At 43.1% G+C, this 25,581-nt stretch overlaps 1 protein-coding gene and 1 long non-coding RNA gene across 2 annotated transcripts in view; one reads left to right on the forward strand and one right to left on the reverse strand.

Moving 5' to 3' along the window:
* The window catches only part of Nckap5 (NCK associated protein 5), a 788,185-nt gene that overhangs the window by 700,212 nt on the left and 62,392 nt on the right, over window positions 1-25,581 (forward strand). Inside the window, exon 11 of the mRNA XM_059280499.1 lies at window positions 21,881-22,192. Coding sequence (XP_059136482.1) covers window positions 21,881-22,192 — 312 coding nt within the window. The remainder of the gene's footprint in view (window positions 1-21,880; window positions 22,193-25,581) is intronic.
* LOC131925209 (uncharacterized) lies at window positions 19,155-25,015 on the reverse strand. Its single transcript, XR_009383174.1, has 2 exons — window positions 24,908-25,015; window positions 19,155-19,310 (listed from the first exon to the last, which is right to left on the reverse strand). It is a non-coding gene; the product is annotated as an uncharacterized LOC131925209 (long non-coding RNA).

Consider the following 25,581-nt stretch of genomic DNA (forward strand, 5'->3'; position numbering starts at 1 on the left):
TAAAGTCCTGCAATGGCTAATCTCAGTGGCCAACTTAATGAGCTATCGAATGACCCAAGACACAGGTGTCTGGACTTGGCTGTGGGGGATGTCTTCATTACATTAATTGAGGTGGCAGTCCCACCCACTCTGGGTGGTGCAGTTTCTCTGGGCTGGAATCCTGAAGTGTGTGAATGGAGCAGTCACTGATTTCTGCTTCCTGGCTGTGAATGAGATGTGACCAGCTGCTTCCTGCTCCTGCTGCCTTAACGTCACAGCCATGACTGGCTATGACCTTGATCCATGATCCAGAATAGAATGTTTTCCCTTACATTGCTTTTGTGAGGAGGCAGCAAGAAAAGAAACTAAGACAGGTCCCGCCCAGGAAAATGCTCGCATCTGGTTTTTTCATTGGCTGCCTGCTTCTTAGTCAGCTCTCAGGACACCTGTCAGTTCTACATGTAGAAAGTCAAACATGAGTGTGAAAAAAAGAGCAGAGAGAGGCCATGATCTTGTGTTTCTAAATCACAGGTACATTTGTTTGCAAATGTTAGAACCACAGAGGACTAGTTTTTTTCCCTCATGAACACCATTTGTCTCCTCAGGAAACAGACCTAGGATTAATCTCAAGCTATGTCTACAAGATCTGAAACCTCTATCTCAGAAACATTCAGAAAGCAGTTTGAACGTTGTTTCATCCCTAAATCGTAGCAGTTTCTCATAGAGCTTGGGAAAGGGAGCTGGGGGGTAGTTTATGGTGACGTGTTCGCTGCACAGGAGACAGAACCTGAGTTGGATCCCTAGAACCATCTAAAAAGCCAGACATGGGGGTGTGCACACTAATGCCAGTGTGGGGCAGCAGAAACAGGTCAGATTCTGGGGGATCTAAGTAGTCAGCCAGCCTAGCTTACCTGCAAGTTCTAGTCCAAAGAGAGACCTAGTCTTAAAAAAAAAAAAAAAAAAAAAAAAAAAAAAAAAAAAGATGAATTATGCCTGAAGAATGACACCCAAGAGGTAGACCTCTGACCCACATGTACACTTGCATACAGATGTATAATCATATATGAATCATATATACAAACACCCACACACATATGCTAGGAGAGAGGTAATGTTAACAAGTTGCTGTGTGATGAGTATGTCCTGGATAATGTGCTTGCGTTCTTTGAGCTGGATGATGTTCCCATCCCATTTCCTCTCTTTTATCATTTATGTGAGTTCTCAACACCAGCCTCTTAATTACTGCCATGGTTTGGTTTATTTTATGGATTTTATGTGTCAACGTGAAAAAGTCATGAGGAACCCAGATGCATGTTCAGATGTTGTTCTAGGTACATCTGTGTGTGTTGGGCATGAAGGTAGCTTTTAGATTGGTAAGTGGGTAAAGCAGGTTACTCTCCCTAATGTATGCTTCATCCAAACAGTGGGAAACCTGAGTAGAAGCTGATATTCCCATCATCCCCAAGTGAGAGAAAATTGCTCCCGCCTGCCCTGACTTCAAGCTGAACCATTGTATTATTGCTTCTGTTAGGGTCAAGGCAAAGAATTAGCGTTTCTGGGGTCTTGAGCCTTCTGGTCTTTGGTTTGAAGCTGTGCATTAGTCATCCTGGTCTCTAGCTGGCTGGCTCACCCTGCAGCTTTTAAGACTTGTCAGGCTTTATAATCATGACAGACATATCTCTCTCTCTCTCTCTCTCTCTCTCTCTCTCTCTCACACACACACACACACACACACACACACACACACACACACACACGCACACACACACAGAGTACACACACACTTTGTTGGTTCTTTCTCTGGAGAATCTTGACTAACACAATTACACATAATTAGACATCAACAAGATAATTAGGATATCAGCTAGAGGAAGTTGAAACACTGTCAGCTGCCCAGGATTGTTCATCTAGGCGTAGGAAAACTGAGCTAATAGGCTGGACAGAGTTGAGGAGAGACTTCATGTGCCAGAGTTCAGCCCACATCATCACTGTGTAATCATCACTGTGTACTTGAAAGGTGGAGCAGGTGGTCCTGGTGACACCCAGTTATTAAAAGCATCTTCATTTGCTATCTAATTTCCTAAGATCAACAAAAGCAGACACTTTTACTTAAATAAGATCTGAACTCAAAATTCACCTTTTTGTTTTCTTTAAAAAATGTTCTTAGTGTGTATGGGAGGTGTATACACATGCCATGGCACATGTGTGGGTCAGAGGACAACCTCGGGTGCTTGGGTCCTTGTTTTCCATATCTAAGACGGGGTGCACCAGGCCACTCGCCCCATGAGTATCTGGGGGTTCCCCTGTCTCCATCTCCATCTCCTCATAGGAACTCAAGTGTCACAGACACACATCAAGCGTGCTCCAGGCCACTTGCCTCCATGTGCATCTACAGAGTCTTCTGTCTCTGTCTCCCTGTAGGGGCTCAAGTGTCACAGCCTCACACTAAACATCTGGCTTTTTCTGAAGGATCTGAACTCGGGTCCTTGTACTTATACAGTGAGTACTGTACCCACTAAGCCATTTTCCTAGCCCTAAAAGCTTCTTTTGATGTGTATAAACCATGAATGTCTCATGCTGGCACCTGCTCATTTCATCCCAAGGACCTGAGTTTAGGGAGAGTCTCAGTCCTAGAAAATCTCATGCCTACATACAACATGATTATTCATTCTGCAGAACTTGTGAGAAAGACTTTGTGTGTTAAAGTGAGATGATGGCTTCATCTGGCAATAACTGCTCCCACTGGTCTCCAAGGGAGTTGCTTGACATGATAGGGCACTGGCTTCTCAGAATTTTAGGCACAGTTGGCATGTGTGCAGTTTAAATATTATTGTCTTGCTCTTGAAGAAGACTGGACTACAAGGGAGTTCAGGCTAACACATTTCCTGGAGACTGGGAAAACAGCTAAATCTTTCAAGTGTTTTGCCTTGCTAGCATGAGGACTGACATTCAGTCCCCAGAACCCATGTAAAATAACTGAACGTGGTAGGACACCTGTTACCCCAGTGCTGGGGAAGGAAGGCAGGAAGACCCTTGGGGCTCACTGGCAAGCCAGCCTAGCTCTTTGGGGGAACTGGGGCTCCCGGCAGGGATAGACCCTGTCTGATGATACTAACAAAATGGTTTGTCCTTCATATGCACGTGTGCACATGTTTGCACACACATACACACACCAGTCCTCACACAAATATCATCCAATCAGTATATTATGAAGATCCCACAGTAAGTAGAGTTTCCTGCTGCGTTTAGCCCAGGTCATTTTCTTTGTGGGTGTTAGTTGGGTTGAATTCTAGAATAAAAGTGTCAGAAAGGACAGTCCACTGTGGATAGGATCAGAAACTCTCACTGTTTAACAATCCCTACATGAGAAAGCTAGGTGTCCATTTTGCTAATGGTGTGGGAAGCCTTGAATCCAGACAGCTGTTCAGCATGAGCATGTATGAAGGGAGCCTTGTAGTAGAAGCAGACAGAACAATAGTAAACAATAAACCATGCCTATTAGTGAGTTGTGTTCATAAGGGCAATAAACGCTGATGCAGGATGGCATTCTTTAGGCATTTGGTAGAGAAGCTAAGACAAAAACAGAGGGTGTGGACTGTGAGCCTCACAGAGTTGTCTCTGTCCCCGGCACAGTGGATCAGATCTAGCTACACAAACCTTTAGAGCTCCAGCCTGCTCCCTTCCTCTGAGGCACTGAGGACCCCACAGAGGAACCCTCTTGGCCTCTGCATCCCGCTCCTTCCTTCCTTCCTCTCCCCTTCCTCAGGCCTGTTTGGGGACAGAAGGGCTAGGTGCTCTAAGTGTGCCGTGACTCATCAGTTTACGGGGACTTTTCAACATTTCATTAACTTGGAGCTTTTGACTTCCTGCTTATTCCCAACCTTCAGGGATGCTGTTATCCTTTTCCTTTCCTCTTCCCAAGCAGTGCTGCTTATGGAGAGGATGTTGAGTTTGAACATTCCAGTGAAGGCTCAGCATCCCCTAGCTGCTGCTGCTTCCCATGCTCTTCCCCCACTTCTCCATCCTCCTTCTCCTCTTCCCTTCCTCCCCACTCCTCCTCCTTCTTCCCCTTCCTGTTCTCCCCCTCCAACCCCCATGGATCCTCTTTGTCTTAGTTACTTTTTCTGTTGCTGTGATAAAATTGCCCCAACAAAAGAGCAGCTCTCAAGGAGAAGACATTAATTTTGATTTACAGCTCTGGGGGATACAGTCATTCTTGATGGCGAAGATATGGTGGCTGAAGCAGGAAGGTGGCTGGTCACATTTCATCCACACTTAGGAAGCAGAAAGTAAACAGGAAGGTGGGGTGGGCTATGAATCCTCAAAGTCCAGCCCCATCATCTCACTAAGACATCCTTCCCAAACGGAACCTCCAGCCGGATACCCAGGGTTCAACCATGTGAGCCAATGCCCATTTCCCAATCAGTGAACAGCAAGGCCCTGTGTTACCGTCCCTTGCTTTTAACCTGCCTTCCTGTGGTAGCACACCCCTCCTTGTGCCCTTACTGCTGTTCTCCGGTGTGAAGGAACCAACAGTATCTCCTGCACGTCTTTCCGTGGCTGCGTGTCTCCATGCAGTCCTTTCCAAAGAAGCAGTTACACATTCTGTATTATTCAACCAGCAGTGACATCACTGTCACCCTCTTGGAAGGCCATGTTATGAAAGCAGCTGGGGATGGTATCAACACATATTCTTGATAACATCTTTCAATTTCTTATGTATTATCCTTGGATCAAAACGGTGCAGTTTCTCATCACATTTTCTGCCAAGTCTTGTTTATTTTTCCTAAACAAAGAAGAAAGCCAGAGAGGGGCAGAGAGAGTAAAATTCAAACTTCAAGGGCAGAATCCAAGATGCTAAACTCATTCCTGAGCCTTCCTGTCTTCCATATGTCAACACTGGCATTTTAGGGACCAAGACAATGTGCTAGAAACAGAACCGAACCTGAATTTGCTATTCAGAAACGATACCTCTGTTTCTGTTAGGACCGTGGCACTTATTAGTTAAGGGAGTCTGTGCCTCTACCTCTGTATCCTTGAGTCATGTACTTCCCCAACTTGGATGGCAATGTTGGGAAAAGTGAACTCATAGTGCCTCTCCTGCCCAGTTATCTTTAAAGGAGAAAAGCAATGCTACCTCTTCAACACTCTCTTGTGTGACCTTTCCTAGGGAGATGGGACTAAATGTCTGTTTCCCACAGATAGAGTTCCAAGGATCAGCCAAAGAAACAGTCTGCCACCACTCTAGCTTAATGACCTCTGAGGTTACTGAGGTCACATACAGGGGTATTAGGCTTCACTCATGGCTATCATAGGGTGTGTGTGGTTCATGGACCATGAGTTGGCATGAAGTCATTCCTTTAAGTGTGTAGTACAGTAAGTGTCAATAAATGCATTCAGATATGGAACTACTTCTGAAATCATGGTGCAGACTAGTATCACCCCAAAGTAAATGCTCATGTCCCTGAACAGCTAGACCTCCCCTTGGGGACATTCCAATGTGCTCCCTATCACCAGAGTGCCTCCTATGCTTGAACTTTATGAAAACATAACCATCCTGAGAGCATTGAGTCTTCTGGATGTGGCCTCTGAGTAAGTGTGACCCACAGAACCTTCTGGACTAGCATATCATCAGTGGGATTTTTGCTTATATAATTTTTTATATTCTGCTAATTAGAATTGTGTAGATACACCACAGTTCATCTCTTGGTTTATTACTTGATAGACAGTTCAGTTGTCTCCAAGGTAGATTATTCTGCAGAAAGCCTCCCTAAACATTTGTGCGGAAGTTTCCAGGTGATCGGAAGCATCATTTATTTATTTATTTATTTATTTATTTATTTATTTATTTATTTATTTATTTATTTATTTACCTATTTTTTGGTTTTTCAAGACAGGGTTTCTCTGTGTAGCTTTGCGCCTTTCCTGGAGCTCACTTGGTAGCCCAGGCTGGCCTCGAACTCACAGAGATCCACCTGGCTCTGCCTCCCGAGTGCTGGGATTAAAGGCATGTGCCACCAACGCTCGGCTGGAAGCATCATTTAATCTCAGGTCATAATGCTATTGCCTGGTTCTATGATAGATACTTAACTTTGTATGCACATGCCAAGATTTTCCAAAATGCATTTATGACTTTATATTCCCAGCAACACATGTGTCTTGTCCCACCTGTTTGCCATCATTTAGTATTTGTTCAGCTTTGCCATTTTAGTCTATCTATTGTGAAGTGGGGTTTTGTTTGTTTTGAGGTGGGTTTTTTATGTGTATATATGTATGTGTATGATTGTATGTGAGCATGGCATAAATGTATGTGATCTATGCATTTGTGTGTGCAAGTGTACATGCACCTGTGTGCACAGAGACCAGAGGAGGTCATCAGATATCCTCTCTAACTCTTCATATTATTCCCTTGAGGCAGGGTCTCTCATTTAACCTGGAGCAAGGTTGGCAGCCAGCATGCCTCAACATCTTCCTACTTCCACCCCCTCTATACACAGTGCTGAGGAAATAGATCTATGAGCAGCCAGTGCCAGCTCATTTGCATGGCATCTGTACTTGGGTCCTCCCACTCACACAGCAAGTGCCCTTACCCACTGGGCCATCTCTCCAGCCCTGGTGGTTTTAGCCTGCATGTGTCCTTTGATGCTGGTCATCATTCTCTGCATTTGTCACAGTTATATCCTCTTTGCTGACATAGGTCTTCAAAATTCCAGTTACATTGTGTGTTGTTTTGTGTCTTATTACTAAGCTAAGTTCTTTTTATTTGGGATTATAATCCCCCTTTATATATATTTTTGCTCCTCAGCCTGTCACTTGCCTTTTAACATTTATTTGTTTGTTTGTTTGTTTTGCCAGAAGAGAGTCATGTGCACCACAGCATGCATGTAGATATCATATATAACTATTATTATACATTATATATATATATATATATATATATATATATATATATGCATATAAACTTCTGGGTAGAAACTTGAAAGTTTTATTAATATTGTCAAATAGCTAGATCTTTTATGCTGACTTTTAAAATTAATTTTATTATTTGTTTTACATTTATAAGATTAATTTTCATTAATTATGTGTATGCATGTGTGTCTGTTTGAGAGTATGTGCCCATTAGTGCATGTATATGGTAGGAGGTATCAGATTCCTTAGAGCTACAGCTGGTAACCTACCTGTAGTGAGTGCTAAGAACTAAATCCAGGCCCTCTACAAAAACAGCAAACACTCTTAACTGCTGAGCCATCTTTTCATCATCCCCAATTTTTAAATGTGTTCATTTGGGGTGGGTAGGGCTAGTGTGTGTGTGTGTGTGTGTGTGTGTGTGTGTGTGTGTAAACATATATATATGAAATTGTTACATAAAATAAATATATATTTAAAAATTCTTAACTTGTTTGCATTTCTATTTTTTTCTTAACTTGTGTCTCCCATGCTCTTTAGCTTTCTGCATTCTTAAAAAAACAATATTTGAACATTTTTCATCACTTCTGTTGTGTCCTGTTATATTTTTGTGTTCATTCATGTCAAAATATTTTCTAATTTTCCCTTTGAATTGCAGGACATGTAGTGTTCTGTTTAATTTCGGAGAATTTGGACATTTTTCTAGGTATCATCTGTTACTCTCTGGTTTAATTCTACAATCATTGTAAAATATATTTTGTACAATTTCAATAAATCTTTAGTTTGCTGAGGCATCTTCTAATGATGGATATGATCTACCTCAATGAATCTTTATGTGAAAAGAATATAGATTCTGCATCTGGTGGGCAGACTGGTAGGTAGAAGGGTCTGAAAATGCTGCTTCCTGTCTGTCCTGATGGCCCGTGTCTCGTGCATGTGTTCTTTTGGCCTTTTCATTTCAGAGTTAGCTTTCTTCAGTGCTTCAGTGGGCTTCACTTCATACGTTTCAGAGTTCCAGCTGTCAGTATTCACTCCATGGATACCCAGGTCTGCTTGGTGGAAAATAATATCTCTATAACATGTCTTCATCTCTGGAAGCATTTTTTTCCGGGAGTTTATATGTTCTGATGGCTGCAGCTTTGTTTTATTAATTCTTGCATGTTTCTGTTATTTTAATTTGCATATATCTGTTCTCTATACACTGCATTTCTTTTATTCTTTTTTGGTTAGTTTGGGGGTTTGTTGAATCATTCATTCAATCAATCATTCATTTGGTGTTTTGAAGACCAGGTTTTACCATAGTAGCTCGGGCTGACCTTAAACTCACTATATAGAACAGTCTAGCCTTGAACTTCAAGTCCTGGCATGATAGGCATGCATCACTACATCTAGCTTAAAGTGGACTTTTTTATAGATAGTATAGAAGCCAGGTGTGGTGGCACACATACGTCTTTAATCCCAACACTTGGAGGCAAAGGTAGCTAGATCTGTTGTGAGTTCAAGGCCAGCCTGCTCTACACAGAGAGACCCTGTCTGAAAACAGACAGACAGACAACAACAAAACTAAAACTATGGATATATAAATGGGATTTGTTTTTTATTTAACCCAGTCTGAGCATCTTGGCCTGTTAATGTCTAAAACCTCACAAGAAGCTCACCGTGTCTTTCTACCTTCCCTGCTCTTTATTCTTTGTCCTACCTGTTCCCTATTTTCCACCTGACTATGGGGCTTCCTCAGCATTTCTTATATAAACGTGCTCTGGCAATGATTATATCAGCTTTTATTTGTCTAGAAATTATTTATTTTAACATTTTTGCCCCCATCGAACATTTTATTAATGAAATCATTTTTTCCATTTTCATGTATATCTTTGTGTGGTATTTATTTTTTTTTATTTTTTTTTTGCGTGTGTGTGTGTGTGTGTGTGTGTGTGTGTGTGTGTGTGTGTGTGTGTAGGTCTAAGGTTGTCAAGAATTATGCTTGGTTGCTCTTTTACCTTATTCATTAAGGTAGTATCTCTCAGTCAAACCAAGAGCTCACCAATTAATGGCTGGTTTTGTCAGCCAGCTTTCTCTGTGGGTCACCCATCTCCACCTTACAAGGTAGGAATCACAGGCAGGCCACCACACCCACCCCGTGTTTTCATGAGTTCTGGGGATGCAAACTCAGGTCCTCACACTGGTGGGACAAGTGTTTTAAACACTGAGCCAGTTCTCCAACCAGAAATTAATTTTGCAGCATTGTTGGGCTTTCTTCTGTTCTTCTCACCAGCCTAAAGACGGCAGTCCATCGTCTCCCGGCTTCCAGGTTACTAACAAGCAATCTGCTATCTGTCTTGGTTCTTCTGGAACCAAGACCTCTTGTCAGATGCTCTCATGATTTTACCTCAGATCTTCAAGCAGTTTGATCACAGTGTGACTTGTGTGATTTTTCTCTGTTTCGGCCTGGCTAGGATTCATTGAGTTTCTTGGATGCTGGGTTTTACGCTTATTTATTAAATTTGGTAACATCTGTGGTTATTTTTCATTTCTTTCCTCTGATTTCTTTGCTTCTATGGCTCCAGTAGAGCCTGTTTACTTACTTAGTGTTGACTCCTAGGTCACTGACACCGCTGTTTTCTGATTTTTTTTTCCTGCCTTTGTTTTCTGTGTTTTATTTTGAACCACTTATCTTCAAATTCACTGATGTTTCTTTCAACTGTATCCAGTGTCTCTGTTACTAATCCCATACAGTGTATTTCTCATTTTCACATAGCTCACATCCTAATGATTTCCATGTGGTTGTCTTTATTATTTTGATCCATCTTGATTGTGTGCAACTTTTACTTTGCATCTCCTTATAATTTTATAGTGTTAAAAATAACCATTTCAAGTTCTTGTGTATTAACTTCCTTACCTCTATCATTCCTTTTTCTATTCGTTCTGGTTTAATTCTCCCTTGGCTCTGAATCCCAATCACCTGCTCTTTTGTACACCTGGTGATTTTTAATTGGAACCCAGAGAATGTGAATTACACTTTATTGTATTTCTGTAGACTGTTGGACTTTGTTCTGGAGTACACTTTGCGTACTAGCATGTAAGTTTTATTTTTTCCAAGGCTTGCATTCAAGTTTTGTTATGACAGGTCTAAAGAGCTTTTATTCTGAGTACGATTTAATTTCACTCCTGAGGCTTGACCCTTCTTCGAATTCTGTGTTCCTCATACTGAAAGGCCTCACCTCTTCAGATGGTAGAAGCATCTTATTATGTTCTTGTGTGAGCTCCGGGAAGTATGCAACCTACTGCTTCACAGTAATTGTCTCAGTGATCTGAGCTTCACCTCACGCATGTGCTGCGCTCGGACAAGACTGTAGGGAAACCGCTGCTACCAGCTTTCCTCTCTAGTGCCTTGCTCTGCCAATCCTAGCTGCCAGGTCCCTTCTCCCTTAATGTCTGCATTATCTCTTCAATCTGACAAGACCTCCAGGCTCTGTATGAATTCTCTCTCAAAGTTCAGAAACCAAATCCAGGCAATTGTCTGAAGAAATTACAATCTCACCACAGTTTGATTCGGAGATCAAGTTCTGTGCAGCCTGCTGTCCAATTTATAAAGACAATAGTATAGCTTGTGTGTGTGTGTATGTGCATGTATGTGTGGGTATGTGAATGCGACAGTTGTATTCATGTATAGATGTTTATGGATATGTCTATGTATGTACATGTTTAGTCATATGTATATCCACGTGTGTATGTGTGCATATATATACTGTGTGTATGCTTGTATATATGTGTATATGTATGGGCTTGAGTATGAATGTGTATATGCATTGTGTGTGTGTGTGTGTGTGTGTGTGTGTGTGTGTGTATGTGTGTGTGTGAAATCATCAGTTAACATTTTTATTAGTTGCCGACTTAACAGGTCTAAATCTCTGCATGCCTCTTGATTTGTATGCTTCTTGCCAAATAAACTCTTTTAAATCCCTTCCCACAGCATCCCACCCCTAATTCATTTTCTTTCCTCTCTTCTCTCATGTGCTTTATCAAAGCAGATGCTATGCAGGCAGGTGAGATGGGAAGTAGAGGCAAATGTCTATGGGATGCATCAAGCTTGATATGGAGAGCAAGAGATTTAGAGAGGCAGAATTACGCATAATAGCCATCAGTGTCCATCAGATTCAACTAGATAACTGTTCACTTCTCACTTTGTTTTGTCAAGACAACTAGAGTGGAGAGAGGGAGGGAGAAGCGGGGAGAGAGAATATGAACTGAATGGAAACAAGGCTAACTTTTTAGGACAGCAATGTTGTACATTCACCAAGGAGAAACCACGATTTACTCGTGTGGGAATGTAATGAGTTTGTGCACAGTGTAGAATCAGTAAACATCATTAGTCTAGACCTTTAAAACATCTTCCAGCTTGAAAGTTGATTAAAAGAATGCACAGATACAGCTGTATTATAATCAGGTTGCTGGGCGGGGAAGCTAAGAAGAGATAAGGGGATAACAAGAAAAGGGGGGATAAATTGGCTTTTCTACAATTAGAAAAATGATGAACAAGGGCAGGGCTGGGACGAACCGTTGTGGTTCCACATCTGTACTGTACCTTAGAACGAATTCTACTGGGCACTGAGGAGATGGCTTTGTAGGTAAAGCACTTGCTTCCCAACCAGGAGGACCTGAGTTCAACTCCCCAGATCCCAGACAAAGCCAGATAGGGCAACACATATCTGTGATCCCAGCTCTTCTATAGCAAGATTGAAGGTAGAGACAGGAGAATTCCCAGAAGCTCTTAGGCCAGTTTGCCTGGCATATGTAGTATAAACAAGAGACCCCATCTCAAACAAGGTGAAAGTTGAGGGCTGACACCTGAGATGGTCCTCTGACCGCCACATGCATGTTGTATTACACACATGCATGCATGTGTGAGCGCGCACGCGCACACACACACACACACACACACACACTTTAGAAAACACTAATTTTGGCCGGGCAGTGGTGGCACACACCTTTAATCCCAGCACTCGGGAGGCAGAGCCAGGTGGATCTCTGTGAATTCGAGGCCAGCCTGGGCTACCAAGTGAGTTCCAGGAAAGGCGCAAAGCTACACAGAGAAACCCTGTCTCAAAACAACAACAACAAAAAAAAAACCACTAAATTTATTTAAGTTGATTTTTTTCAGTTAGGAAAAATGCCATGCTAGGAACGTCAAGATTTCTGCTCTGGGTGGGAAAGTGGAAGGGGTATGGTAGCCTGTATTTTATAGAGAGCTGAGGGAGCTTCATGCTGTTCTCTCACACATGAGAACTGTACACTCTAGTTGACAGTTCACTAAAGGAGAGATCTAGGCATCTAGGATCCAAGTCTGTTCATAGGTCAGTGACGGAGTACCACAAAAAAAAAAAAAAAAAGTCCATTAGCCTATACTTGACTACCCTGGTGAATATTGCATAGATGTATAGGCATTGTTTTCTAAGGGGTTGGGAGCTAACCTCAGTATTTTTCAGTCTGAAGGGATGATAGCCTAGAGTTCAATCTTTAATTTTCCAAGATCAAGAAATATCCAAGGGCTATAGAGTTGGTTTATTTGGTAAAATGTTTCCTGAGCTAGCATGAGGACTTGAGTTTGATCCTCATCAACCATGTAGACACTAGCCACCTCAGTACAAACCTGTAATCCCAACACTTGTGAGACAGAGTTAGGAAGGTCTTTGGAGTTTGCTAGGCAGCCAGTCTAACCAAATTGGCAAATTTCGGGGTTCAGTGAGAGATCTGTCTCAGAAAGTAAGGTGGAGAGAGAATGAGAAAGACATTCAGTGTGGATCTCCGGCCTCTTTGCCCACATGTACATACATACATGCAAATACCTCCATACATAAACACATACACACAAAAGAAACAGTAAAGTCAATAGAGATTCAGAGTTGTATAGCAAATCTGAGACTAGCCACCCACATAACTATATCAGAAGCCATTCATCAGTAGCAGAAAGGAATATGCCTTAAGGGAGTTTTTGCCTGAAGCTCTTATTATATATATAAATACAAGGAAGAGTTCTGAGTGCAAGGTCTACATGGCCATTGGGAACACATTTCTAACCTTTTTAAGTCTATATCCTTCCATGACATCCTACCACAATCATTTATGTGATGCTACTGCCCATGAATATCAGGTTTGGAGGGTATTGACCCAGCTTCAGGTGGTGCTTTTGGATGTTTGTTCAAAATAACGTTCCCTTCGACTTTACAAAGGGCTTTCATGCTCCACTTTTTTCCTTCAAAAATTTGTAATATAAATTGTTCGCTTTGAGTGTATGTATTAGCACACGCCTTGCACTGTATGTATTTTGAGGTCAGAAGACAACTTCGGGGGTCAGTTCTCTGCAGGCCAGATCTCTCTTGTTGTTTCTGCTGCTCTGTGTACCCCGGGGTAGTTGATCCCTGGGCTTCTGAGTGATCCTCCTGTCCCCATGCCCCATCTCACAGAAGGAATCTTGGAGTTATAGATGTGTGCTACTGTATGGGGCTTTTTGCGTGTCCCATGGATCAAATTCAGATCATCAGGCTTGTGCTAAGAGCACGTTGACTTGCTGAGCCTTCTTACTTCCTTCTTTTTAATGTTTAATTTCCTCTTAATGGTCGGCTTTTTTGCTTATGCTCGCTCCCTATACGGTAGTGAACCAAATTCCCAGCATCTGGTGTTTTTCATGCCAAAGAAAGCTCAAAGGATCACAAAACACATTCACATTCTCTTAAATGTTCTCCAAACCTCAGACGGCTTAAACCTGCTTGAACTTAGAGACTGGGGAGGATTTCCATGCATCTCAAGCCATCACATTGAATTTAACCTTCTAGAAGGTCGTTTTCATGCCACAGCCAGAAGTTACCAAATGACTGGAGATGAATCATCAGTTTAATCATTTTTTTTTTTTTGTATTGCCTGACAAAACTGTGAGGTAAACTTAAAACAGGTAACCTCCATTTAATAGATAGGGTTTTGGCAACTGGTTTGGATTTTTTTTTTTTTCTTAAGCTTATTTCAGCCAGGCAGATGAAGAGAGAGATGTGCAAATAAAGAAATCTGTGTCCCCATCTGTGGTTTAAGTTTTTTATTGCCAGCACCACACCATGTGGCTTAAAGATGTGTACAAACCTGGAGTTGGCATTTACCAAGACTTACGTACATGACCACTCAGGTTATAGGCAAGTTAGGAAAGCACACCAATTACTAGGATGTTCTGAGACTTGAGCACCCACAAACCACTCTTTTTGGCTGTTGACTTGTGATGGATTTTCATTGTGTATTTGGCGTGCCTGTGTACATGGAAAGTGAGAAATCAACCTTAACTGCCATTTCTCAAGTATTGCCCACCTTGTTTATTTAAAGAGGGTCCCTGACTGTTGTGCTGGGCTGGCTGCTCAGCAAACCTCAGGGTCCTCCACCTCCACGGCACCTGGTTTTCAGCCAAGAGTTTTATAGATACAGCAGAAGTTTTCATCGTGAAAAGAGAGAGATTTAAGTTTCATGTTTTCTGTTTTCCTGGGATCTCTGGGGGTTAAAGAGAGAAAATCATTAGTAATGTAATTCATTTGAATCCACAAGTGACTAGCTCCCTGCACTGAATCATAGCCTAGGCCTCCCTAGCGTGAGAGCCAAACTCTAACATGCTTCTCAGGCTTTGGAAATACAGATATCATCCTCAAAAGTTTTAGGTTCAAAAACTGAGGCGACAACTCAGTCTACAGTGTTCACCTCGTAATCATCAGGTCCGGGTGCAGTCTCCAGAACTGCTGTTTAAAAAGAAAAGCCAGACATAGTGGCACAGGCTTGTAATCCCAGCTCTGGGGAGACAGAGGTCTCTCTGTCTCTCCCTGGGGCTCGCTTGCTAGACAGCCTAGCTATTGTTGCAGTCTGGGCCAGTGAGAGACCCTGTCTCAAAGCCAGACCAAACCAACCAAACAAAAACAAGGGCGAAGACACCTAAGGAGCAACAGCCAAGGCTGTCCTCTGACAACCTGCACACACAAACACATTCACATCGAACATGTATATACACAGAACATACATATATGCGCATATCAAAAATGTTCTGATTTGGGAGTATTTCTGATTTTGAATTTTCAGAGAATCACCTAAAAGGTTAAGTGAATATTGAAAACAACTTGGAAGCAGTTTTGGTCCTAAACTATTTGGGTAAGGGATCTCAGGACGTGGTGACAGGTCACTGACTACAAATCATGTGAGCTAACCTTTAGTTGTTTGATGTAACATCCCAAGTCTATGCAAAAGGCAATGCCACGAACATCATTTGTTTGAGTTTTGTGAATAATGGTGAGGATACGTACTGGCTCCAAAATGGACCTCTCAAGAAAATGGCCCCTTCACTTTTATACACAAGACAGCTTACAGCCTACCATGGGTCCTTTGCTCCCTGTTCATCAGCTACTCCTTCATACTCCTGATGAGCTCATTCCCAAGGATATAGTTACCAAAAGACAATTGCTTAAGGTTTGTTCCATGGTTAAGAGCACTGGCTCTTCTTCCAGAGGACCCGGGTTCAATTCCCAGCACCCACGTGGCAGCTCACAACTGTCTGTAATTCCAGTTCCAAAGGACCCTACGTCATCACACAGACATCCACGCGGGCCAAGCACCAATGCGCATAAAGAATAAATCATTTGTTTTAAAGAACACATTAAAAAAAGATAAAATAGAGAGGTTGTTTAGTAAAATGTACCTAGCTGCTGTGGCGTCACCCTGGCTTCAAGGATGACAACTTGGTTTGCTTTGGATGGCCTGACTATATGGTGGTTAAGTGTCTGCAGGAGGCTTCTGTCCCCGCCTGCCTGAGGCTGCTAACGGAGACTTAGTGAGCACTGCTGCATCATCAGCTCCCTCCCAGACGGATGTAAAGAAATGAACTCTGATTATGAAAGTCAAACATCCCTTGATTTTTATTTTCTCAAAATCAGCAAAAAAAAAAAAAAAAAAAAAAAAAACACCAAGCAGGCCTGCAAATCCAGTCCTTCCAGACCCAAAGTCTATGGTTTCCTGTTTCATTCTTCTGAGTCTTCAGATTCACCTTGTTTATTGATTTGCGTGTATGTTTAGTGTGTGTGTGTGTGTGTGTGTGTGTGTGTGGTGCATGTACACATCAATGTGGTTTGTGAATGTGTGCATGTGGGTGTGTGTGAGCTTGCGTATGTGGAGACCAGAGGTGTCAGTGGATGTCTACCTCCGTTGCCTTCTACCTTATTTTTTGATAAAAGGTCTCTCCATGAGCCTGGAGCTCACCGGTTCGTCTAGCTGGCCAGTGAGCTCCAGGGGTCCTCCTGTCTCCACCCTCCCAGCTCTGTACCACCACACCGAGTTTTTCACCAAATTCAGATCTTCATGCTAACCCGGCAGGCACTACTGATGAGGTGTCTCCCCAGCCCCCAAGTGGGGATTTTGTGTGTCATACCTGAAGTTGACAGTTGAAGAAACCCCATGGGAAACATTTCTCACAACCTCCTCCTCCCCACCACCATCCCCGACAGGACCTCTGTTGACTGCCCCTGAGCTGCTGTTGACCTTTTCAGTAAGGTCACCTCCTTCGTCGCGCCCGAAGTCTGTGCCAGGTGAGACTCCTAAGCTGGATCACTTTAGAGAGGTCCTTTCAGAAATGCCCGTATCCGGTTCTGAGAAAGGGAAACACATCCATCCCTTTGCAAACCAGACATTCCCAGTGTGTTCACTGTGTCAGGAACAGAAGATTCTGAGTCCATTCCTTTGTCAGATTCCTCCGTGTCCGGCTGCTGACCAGCCTCAGTGCATCCCAGATGTGCCAAGATGAAGAGTGCCCACGTGACCAGTGTCCTGAGAAGTGGGATTTTTGTCAAGGACTCGTGTGGTTTTCGTTCTAACCTCAGCTTTGAAATGACTGGGCTGCCATGTCCTAAGTGGTCCCGAGAGACTCGTGGGGGTTGGTGGTGGTGACGACAGGTGTGAGAGCTTGCATTTGGAGACCAATAGGAGACAAATGGGGCAGTAGGAATAAGTGGGAGGGTCAGCCAAGGTCAGAGATGTAATTGGTGACCTTGGAGGACTGAAGCCTGCCGGTACATTGAATGACCCAACCCTTGAACTCATTAGCAAGGCACCTTTGGCAGCCACACTCACGAATACAGATATGAACTTGACATCTGTCTAGGGCAAGACCAAACCAACTCATTGGAGATTCCAAGCAAGCCTGGTCCTGTGAACTTTGTTCTGACTATAGCCATTTAATTATTTTATGAGTTCTTATAATTCTCTGAGAGGGGGAAATAACTGGCCTCAGAAGTACAGTATCCAACATTTTTTCAAGTTACAATATTTTTTTGTGAACTGCAGGAAACTAATAGTGCTTTAAAGAAACTACAGAAAGATGCATCAGCACTTTCAATACAATTCTGGCTGCCCAAGGTGGATGCATTCAGAAGGAATTTGCTTGAGGGTGAAACTCTGGCATCTGCCTGAGCCCTTATCCACAGCTCATTTCATAGGTTCTTAAAAATGACACCTTCACATCCTCCACAGTTGGCATCTGGGAATTTTAGAAATTAAAAAGAAAAAGTTGTTAATAGCAAATGGGTTTTGAGTCTGTCTGCACACATAGTCCTCAGAGAACTTAGGAATTCAAAGAGCCCCATTTACAGATTGTGGTATTGCAGTACTGTGTGCTGATGGGAAATGAAATAAGGGGGCAGACTCCAGAAAATTCCAGTCCTCGGAATGGCACTTACATAGAGTTCCATCACTCTTTTGTTTTGGACCCCAAATTTGTTCTGTTCTATCATCCACAATAGCTACAAGGTCTTTACTAGAGACCTAGCAGAAAGAGTCAGGCATAAGGGGTGGGGATCACTGAAAAGAAAATTAATAATGTCCCTTTGTTGTGTCTGTGTGTGTATGTGTGTAAGTGCACATATGTGCATAAACATGGGGAGACATGAGTTTGATTTCAGATAGATCCCTCAGTTTCTCTCTACTTTATCATCTTTTATTGTGTGTATGAGTGTTTTCCCTGCATGTATGTCTGTGAACCATGTGTGGCCTGGGGCCAGTAGATACCAGACAACAGTGTCACATCTCTTAGAACTGGAGTTACAGACAGTTGTGAGCTGCCATGTGATAGAATTGAACCTGGGTCCTCTGTAAAAGAAGCGAGTGCTCTTAACTACTGAGCTATCTCTCTAGCCCCTATCAATTTAAAAAAAAAATAACAAGGACTTTTACTAAACCTGGAGCTCACCAATTTGGCTCAGTTGGCTTACCAGCCAGCCTTGGGATCATAACATACTAAGACGCCGAGGATTGTTATATGGAAAGAAGGAATGTGGGGAAGGGAGAAGGGAAGGAAGGATGGACAGATGGACAGACTCCTGACAATGTCTTCTTATGCAGAGAACTCATCATCTCTCTCAGCAATCATAGAGTCTCCTTAACTGGAGAGAAAATAAAAATGGTGAATGTCTTAGTTACTGTTCTAACTAAGGCAACTTACAGAAGGAAGCATTTCATAGGTTGCTCACAGTTTCAGAGGGTGAGTCCATCCGTACGACCATCATAGTGGAGACCATGGCAGCAGGCAGCGTGGTGGGCATGGCGCTGGAGCAGGAACTGGGAGTTGACATCCTGATCCACAGGCAGCAAGCAGAGAGAGAGAGAGAGAGAGAGAGAGAGAGAGAGAGAGAGAGAGAGAGAGGAGAGAAAGAGAGAGAGAAAGAGAGAGAGAGGAGAGAGAGAGAGAGAGAGAGAGAGAGAGAGAGAGAGAGAGAGAGAGAGAGAAGGCATGATGGCAGGCTTTCGAAACCTCAGAGCCCACCCCCCAGTGACACACCTCCTCCAACATGGCCACACCTCCTAATCCTCCCTAACAGTCCACCAACTGGGAACCAAACATTCAAATATACGAGCCTATAGGGGCCATTCTCATTCAGACCACCACAGGAAATGATCTATAAGGAGAGTTGAAAGTAAAGCTGACCAGGTGGAGGCCCTGAAATGAGAAGGCTAGAATTCTACCCTTCTGATCTTAGGAGGGAAAATGACCTCTCAAAGCTCAGCCATAGGAGTCAGGGCCCCACAGCCCATAGCTGAACCAGATCCCATGGTGTATGGAGGCGGGGGACGGCACCACATTGAAGATGGGAGCTGTGCTGTGAAGTCCAGGTATCCTGTGAAGACGGAAGCCCCTCTTCATGCAGGAACTCTGCTTCTACATTAGCTACTTCGCTGTTGCTGTAATAAAGTATCATTACCAAGACAACTTGCAGGAGGAAGAGTTTATTTGGTCTCACAGTTCCAGGGAGATAAAAGTCCATCATGGTGACCATACAGAGCAGCAAGTGACAGGCATGGCAGCGGGAACAGAGAAGCTGAGAGCTCACATCTCAACCGTCAGAGGAGGAAGCAGAGAGAGTGACCTGGAAATGGGACAAGACAACTAACACTCAAAGCCACCTCCACGTTGTACTTTCTCCAACAAGGCTCCACCTCCCGGAGGTTCTGTAACCTCCCAAAATGGCACCACCTACTGAGAACCAAGTGTGGGGGTGCCTAAGCCTATGGAAGATACTTCTGAGTGAAGTCACCACAGCTTCCTAGTATTTCCAAAGAAGTACTAAAATTTCCAGGTCCTAGAGAATCCACCTTCTTTGTCTTTTTTCCCTCTGTATTAGAAAAGTTTCAGTGTGCCAGGTGGTGGTGGTGCACACCTTTAATCCCAGCACTCGGGAGGCCGAGCCAGGTGGATCTCTGTGAGTTCCAGGCCAGTCTGGGCTACAGAGCGAGTTCCAGGAAAGGCTCCAAAGCTACACAGAGAAACCCTGTCTCACAGAAACCAAAAATGAAAAAGAAAAGAAAAGTTTCAGTTTGCTGCTACTTACAACAAAGACGTTTAAGGAGGAGAGCGGGGTGATGGGCATATTGGAGTTTGCTACTAACTGATGATGAAGTGGGGTTGTATGCGGCACAGATAACGTTGTTTGCCTCTCGGGTCTGTCCTAATACGTCATCAGCACACTGAGCGTTTGACCCATGTTACCATTTATGATCCCGTCCCTTTTCTACCCTCAGTATGACAGGCGCCATTCTAAATTCCAGAGATTAGTCAAAGAGCAAACGTTAATACTTGGAGCAGCCTACAAGGAACTGTATCCTACTCTTGTGCAGAGACGTCCCCCCCCCCAACTCAGATGGCAGCCATACCACAAGCCACTGTGCCATAAAGCACTGGAGACATGGTAGCCAGTAAAAACAAAGATTATGCCATAGCCGTTCCACCCCCCTCCATGTCCAAACAGTGCTGAGTTGTATCTCCTACCCACTTCTAGACTTGCAAGGCCCCGTCAGATAACAAGGACATTTCATTCTGAAGTTTTTACCATATGAGCAGAAACTCTACATTACTACCAGATTTTGGAGGCTATCTCATTAGCTTTTATAAACCACATTTCCATCTTAGAAATTAAATAAGAAGTAATTTTTGACAGAAGTTTTCTACAAAAACATTTTCTGAAGATGAGATATAATGTACTGAATTTGTCATATGTGTGGTAAAAATTAGCTTAATTTGATTTAGAAAAATACTGGGCTGTCTGGAAGGAATGAAAAATCCAAAAGGTGGAACTAGGGAGATGTCTTAGTAAAATGCTTTACCATTCAAGCATGAGGACCTGAGTTTGATCCCCCAGAACCTATGGGAAAAGCCAGGAGTGGAAACAGCTGTAAACTAAACTGAGGAAGAGGAGCTCACTGGCTAGCTAGTCTAGCTGTATGGATGTGCCTCAAGTTCAGTGAGAGACCATGTCTCAAAAAGTAAAGTGAAGGGGGCTGGAGAGATGGCTCATCAGTAAAGAGCAAATGCTGCCCTTGCAGAGGGCTCGGCTTTGGCTTCCAGCACCTAGATGGCAGCTTACGACTCCAGTTCCCAGGAATCCATTGCCCTCTTCTGGCCTCCAGGGGTACTGCACTCATGGTGTGTGTACATACATTCAGGCAAAAACACTAATACACATAAATTAAAATATAAGGTGGAACATGATTGAGGAAGACACCAGACATTGACCTCTGGCCTTCACTTACACACACACACACACACACACACACACACACACACACACACACACACGAACACACACAAAGGGCTGTGATGAGTTTTGTCACTGCATAAAGTAGTAATTCAGAGTAGCCCTTCTTGAAAAGGTGTCTATCACACACGTATCACATGGTTATTGCTGCTCTGACCCCTAAGTGCATTTGGAATAACCTGTCCTCACTGTCCACTTCAGAGGCTGGGACTGAGTCAGCCACTGAGTGGTGATAATTCATGCAAGAGACATGCCATCCCCTTTGTCAGGACATCACCCGGGTCAGTTATGTGTGCTCATTACACACTTTATTTCCGTTATTAAACTTCACCTAATTGAAGCTGTAGGAGCCCCAGACTGAAATAACGATAATCAAAAATAATGGTTGGTCTCTAATGATGGTTCCTTTTTCTCTCGACACCCTAGAGAACTGTCTAGTGCATATGGGCGTGCAACTGTGGCCACCCGTAATGGGCCAACCTTCTTCTTACCTCCTTATGTGAAGGAGATACTTTCATATTCATCCATCTCACTGGATATTTAGTACACTGTTTTTCAAGTGTGTCGTTTTTCCTTTATGTTATTATCATCATCATCATGTGTGTGAATCCACACAGTGTTGGGGAGGGACATGTATGCCACAGTGGGCATGTGGAAGACAGAGAACAGGTCTATGGAGTGTTTTTCTCTCCTTCTACCTTTCCATGGGCACATACGGGTCACCAAGCTTCCAAGAGGAGTGTCTTTGCCAACTGAGCCGTCTTACCAGTCCTTTATGTAAATTCTTCTTCTAAGTACCTCCCTCTGGCTGCCTCCTTTCCTCCAGATCCTATCCAAAGAACAACTGTTGTTTTCCTATTTTCTGTCAGCCCGCTCTAATTTTTCCCTGTTTTTCTCTATGTTAGAATCAAACTGCCAGATGAGAACATTGGACAGTGGGATTGGAACCTTCCCTCTCCCAGACTCAGGAAACCGCTCAATGGGACGATACATATGCCAGCCGGGCTCCCCAGAGGACACCGAACCCCTCCCGCCTCTCCAGCCAGCCCCTTGCTTAGCTTCCTCTGCCAGAGCCCAAACCCTGGAACGTGAAGTGCCTTCCTCCACAGAGAGCCAGAACTCCTCTGAGTCCGCCATCATCCATTCCATATCGGACCCCAGCATGACGGCCAGAGGGATGCGTCCGCAGAGTCACCTTCCCAAGCCCACCTCCTCAGGTAAAGTGCCATCTACTTTCCAATGAAGTTGTTCCCACCTTAATAGCATGTTTGTTGATGAGCATGTAAAACTACCCAGCAGGAGACAAGTCACCCAGTGACCTCTGCCCCACTAAAATGCAGATTTATGGAAATCTCTGCGTACCCTCAACCAAAAAGTGGAACAACACACATGAGACCTTATCAGGGGCTGGAAAGATGGCTCAGTGGGTAAAGAGCTTACGTTAGCAAAACTCTAGTCCAATTCCTAGAACCCATGTGAAAAAACATGTCTGCAATCTCAGTGTTGAGAGTTAGAGAAAGACCAATCCCTGGGGCTTGCTGACCAGCAAGTCCAGACAAATCAGTAAACACCAAGTGAGAGATGCTATACAGGTGTCTGAAGAACAACACCCAAATTTTCTATCCATTCTCCACACAGCAGAGCACACACACACACACACACACACACACACACACACACACGTACACACTCATAAACATACACACATGTACTAATTAACAAAATGACATTATGAACTTATAGTATTATGTTAAGGGGTGGGCATTCATAAGAGGAAACAGCACACCAATAGACGGCTATGTAAATTGATGAAGAAACAAAAGCATGAAATATATATTCATGAGATTTATCTTTAAAAAAAACCTCCATGTAGGCCTTATTGAATATAGGGGTTGAAGTGACAGCTCAGCAGTTAAAGGTGTGTGCTGCTCTTGAAGAGGACCCGAGTTCAGTTCCCAGAACCTTCATTGGGCAGCTCACAACTGCCTATGACTCCAGCTCCGGAGGATCCAATACCCTCTGTGGCCCCTGAAGGTGCTGCACTCATGCACATGCCTGTACAGAGACACATCTACACACATGATTAAAAATAAAAGACATCTTTTAAAAAAGGATAAACTGAATATAGAAAAATTTAGCCCCAACACACTGATGTAAGTAGAATGTTGTGCGTCCTCTAAGCAGAAACTGTAAGTCTCCTGACATATTTCTATCTTATTACTGTACATTTACATGCTGCTAAACTATAAAGACGTAGTTTGATTGATCAGCAGCAGATTGTGTGTTGACTGAAGAGGAAAGTAACTTGCCTTCCCATCGAGACCTGGCTGCAATCAATGGAAAGACGCTTTTATGAGTAAAGACGAGGCCAAGCTAAGGGTCAAAGTGTTTCCATTGTCCCCTCGATTAAAAATATTTATTGCAGACCAGGATGATGCTCAATAATTCTTAACATGTGTGGTTGTGGCGCTGACAAGATGTGTATTAGCACATGAGCTAGAACTCTGAAACAATGCTTTTGTTTATGGCTAGAAGGTCGGAAAGGAGCCACATGTGAAGGTTATATTACAGGTTTCTGAGAACTTAGACAAGAAGGCTGTTAATTAAACATGTTTGAATGGATGTATCAGACTGTTCCTGTGACTAAATTCTTCACACAGAGACAGCAATGGCCAAGGGGCCTCATCAGGACTTGCGCTCCTTCCCAGCCAAGGTTACATTTTTAAAGGCCGTAATGCATATTATTTTTGAAATAAGTGCAGTGTTAATTAATGGCCCAGCCTCCAGAGCTTCAGGGGCGAAATCTTAGTTATAGATTATGTGCTCTATGCCTGAATAGTCGCATGTGTGACCTCAATTCGGCAGCGGGCTGCCGAGTAGACTCCATGATTAAACACTGTCATTATAACAAATTGAATAGAAACCACAAGCTTTGAATTGCTTCATAAGAAGGGGACAGGAAGGAGATTGTTCTGATCTTGCCACTTATATTCACTGCATCCAAATCCCAAGGGTTGTGTCTTAATTAAATTGTCACAAAGAGTTGTAAAAAGGTAGTATATGGGAGACAGTGAGGTGAGCAGACAGGAGGCCATCTTGGGGTCACCCACCCTGAAGTCTCCAGTCTATGACACCCACGGAAGCAGGGCTACTTTCTGATGCTTTCCTTGGTGACCATTTGTTAGGTGGAAAATTATGCCGTGCATAAGTTTCGGGAATGAAAAGGGAAGCGGGTTTCATTTCCTTCCTTCCCAACAGCCACTTCCTGTATGATTTACACAGTTGAACGTGGCCTTTCCTTAACCCCATTTCAAACATGGAAGCATCTGAACACATCTCACAGTGTTAATAAAAGTCTAATTGCCAAATTTTCTCAATCAAGCAAACTGCTATGGAGGACTGTGTGGCGTGTCCTATTGATAATTAGGGTGTTTTTTTTTAACTTATTTTTTAAAGTTTTCATACAAGTATATATATTGTGTGTTGTGCCTGATCTTTTTCAAACTCCCCCCCCCGTTCTTCTCTCTCCTACTGGTCCCCTTTGACCTCCTACATACTTTCCCTTTTTTTTTTTTTTTTTTTTTTTGGTTTTTCGAGACAGGGTTTCTCTGTGTAGCTTTGCGCCTTTCCTGGAACTCACTTGGTAGCCCATTCTATTTTTATGTCCTCTTAAATACATGATTTTTGTGTAGCTATATAAAATATGAGAGAAAACATACAGTATTTGTCTTTCTGAGATTGGCACAATTTGCTTAATATTTATTTCTGGTTGCATTGTTCTCCTGAAAATATTTCCATTCTTCTCATGTATGTTTTCATCGGATGTTCCATATCTATATCGATTTGTGTGTGTGTGTGTGTGTGTGTGTGTGTGTGTGTGTGTGTCCATCTATAGCTATAAATATATATGCCACAATAGGATGCTGACTTACAGAACACCTTCCTTGATCATTCTAAAAGAGAGTCATCATTAGGATCCTTCAGCTTCAACAACAAACACACGAGAAACATGCTCGTCTTCCCTAGCCATCAGAGAATTGTAAGTCAGAACACATTAAAATTCTATCCTACCACAGTTAGAATAAAGGTTATTAAGGAAACAAGTAGCAACAAATGCTGATGAGGATGTGGACCAAAGGGAAGCCTGATACACTGCTAGTGGGAATTTAAACAGTCCAGCTACTGTGCAAGTCAGTGTGGAGATCCCTCAAAAACTACTAAATCTTCCATATGACCCAGTTATATCACTCCTGGATATGTCTCCAAAGGACTCCGAAACAAGGCATCACAGAGACCCCTGTACATCTGTTCTCACTGCAGCACTAGTCACAAGGGCTAAGCTGTGGCACCAGCCTAGGTATCCATCAGCAGATTTGTATACACAGTGTGATTTGTATACACAGTGGAAATTGGTTCACTTGTGATGAACAAAGTCATGTCATTTGTGGCAAAATGCATACGACGGTAGATAAGCATACTAAGAGAATGACGCCCATCTCAGAAAGGCAAATATCATATGTTTCTTCTGACTTTTCTGTAGATACATAAAATTATGTGGGGGCGTATGCATGCGTGTGTGTGTGTGTGTGTGTGTGTGTGTGTGTGT

Source organism: Peromyscus eremicus, chromosome 15 (genome assembly GCF_949786415.1).
Source record: "Peromyscus eremicus chromosome 15, PerEre_H2_v1, whole genome shotgun sequence".
Lineage (NCBI taxonomy): Eukaryota > Metazoa > Chordata > Mammalia > Rodentia > Cricetidae > Peromyscus > Peromyscus eremicus.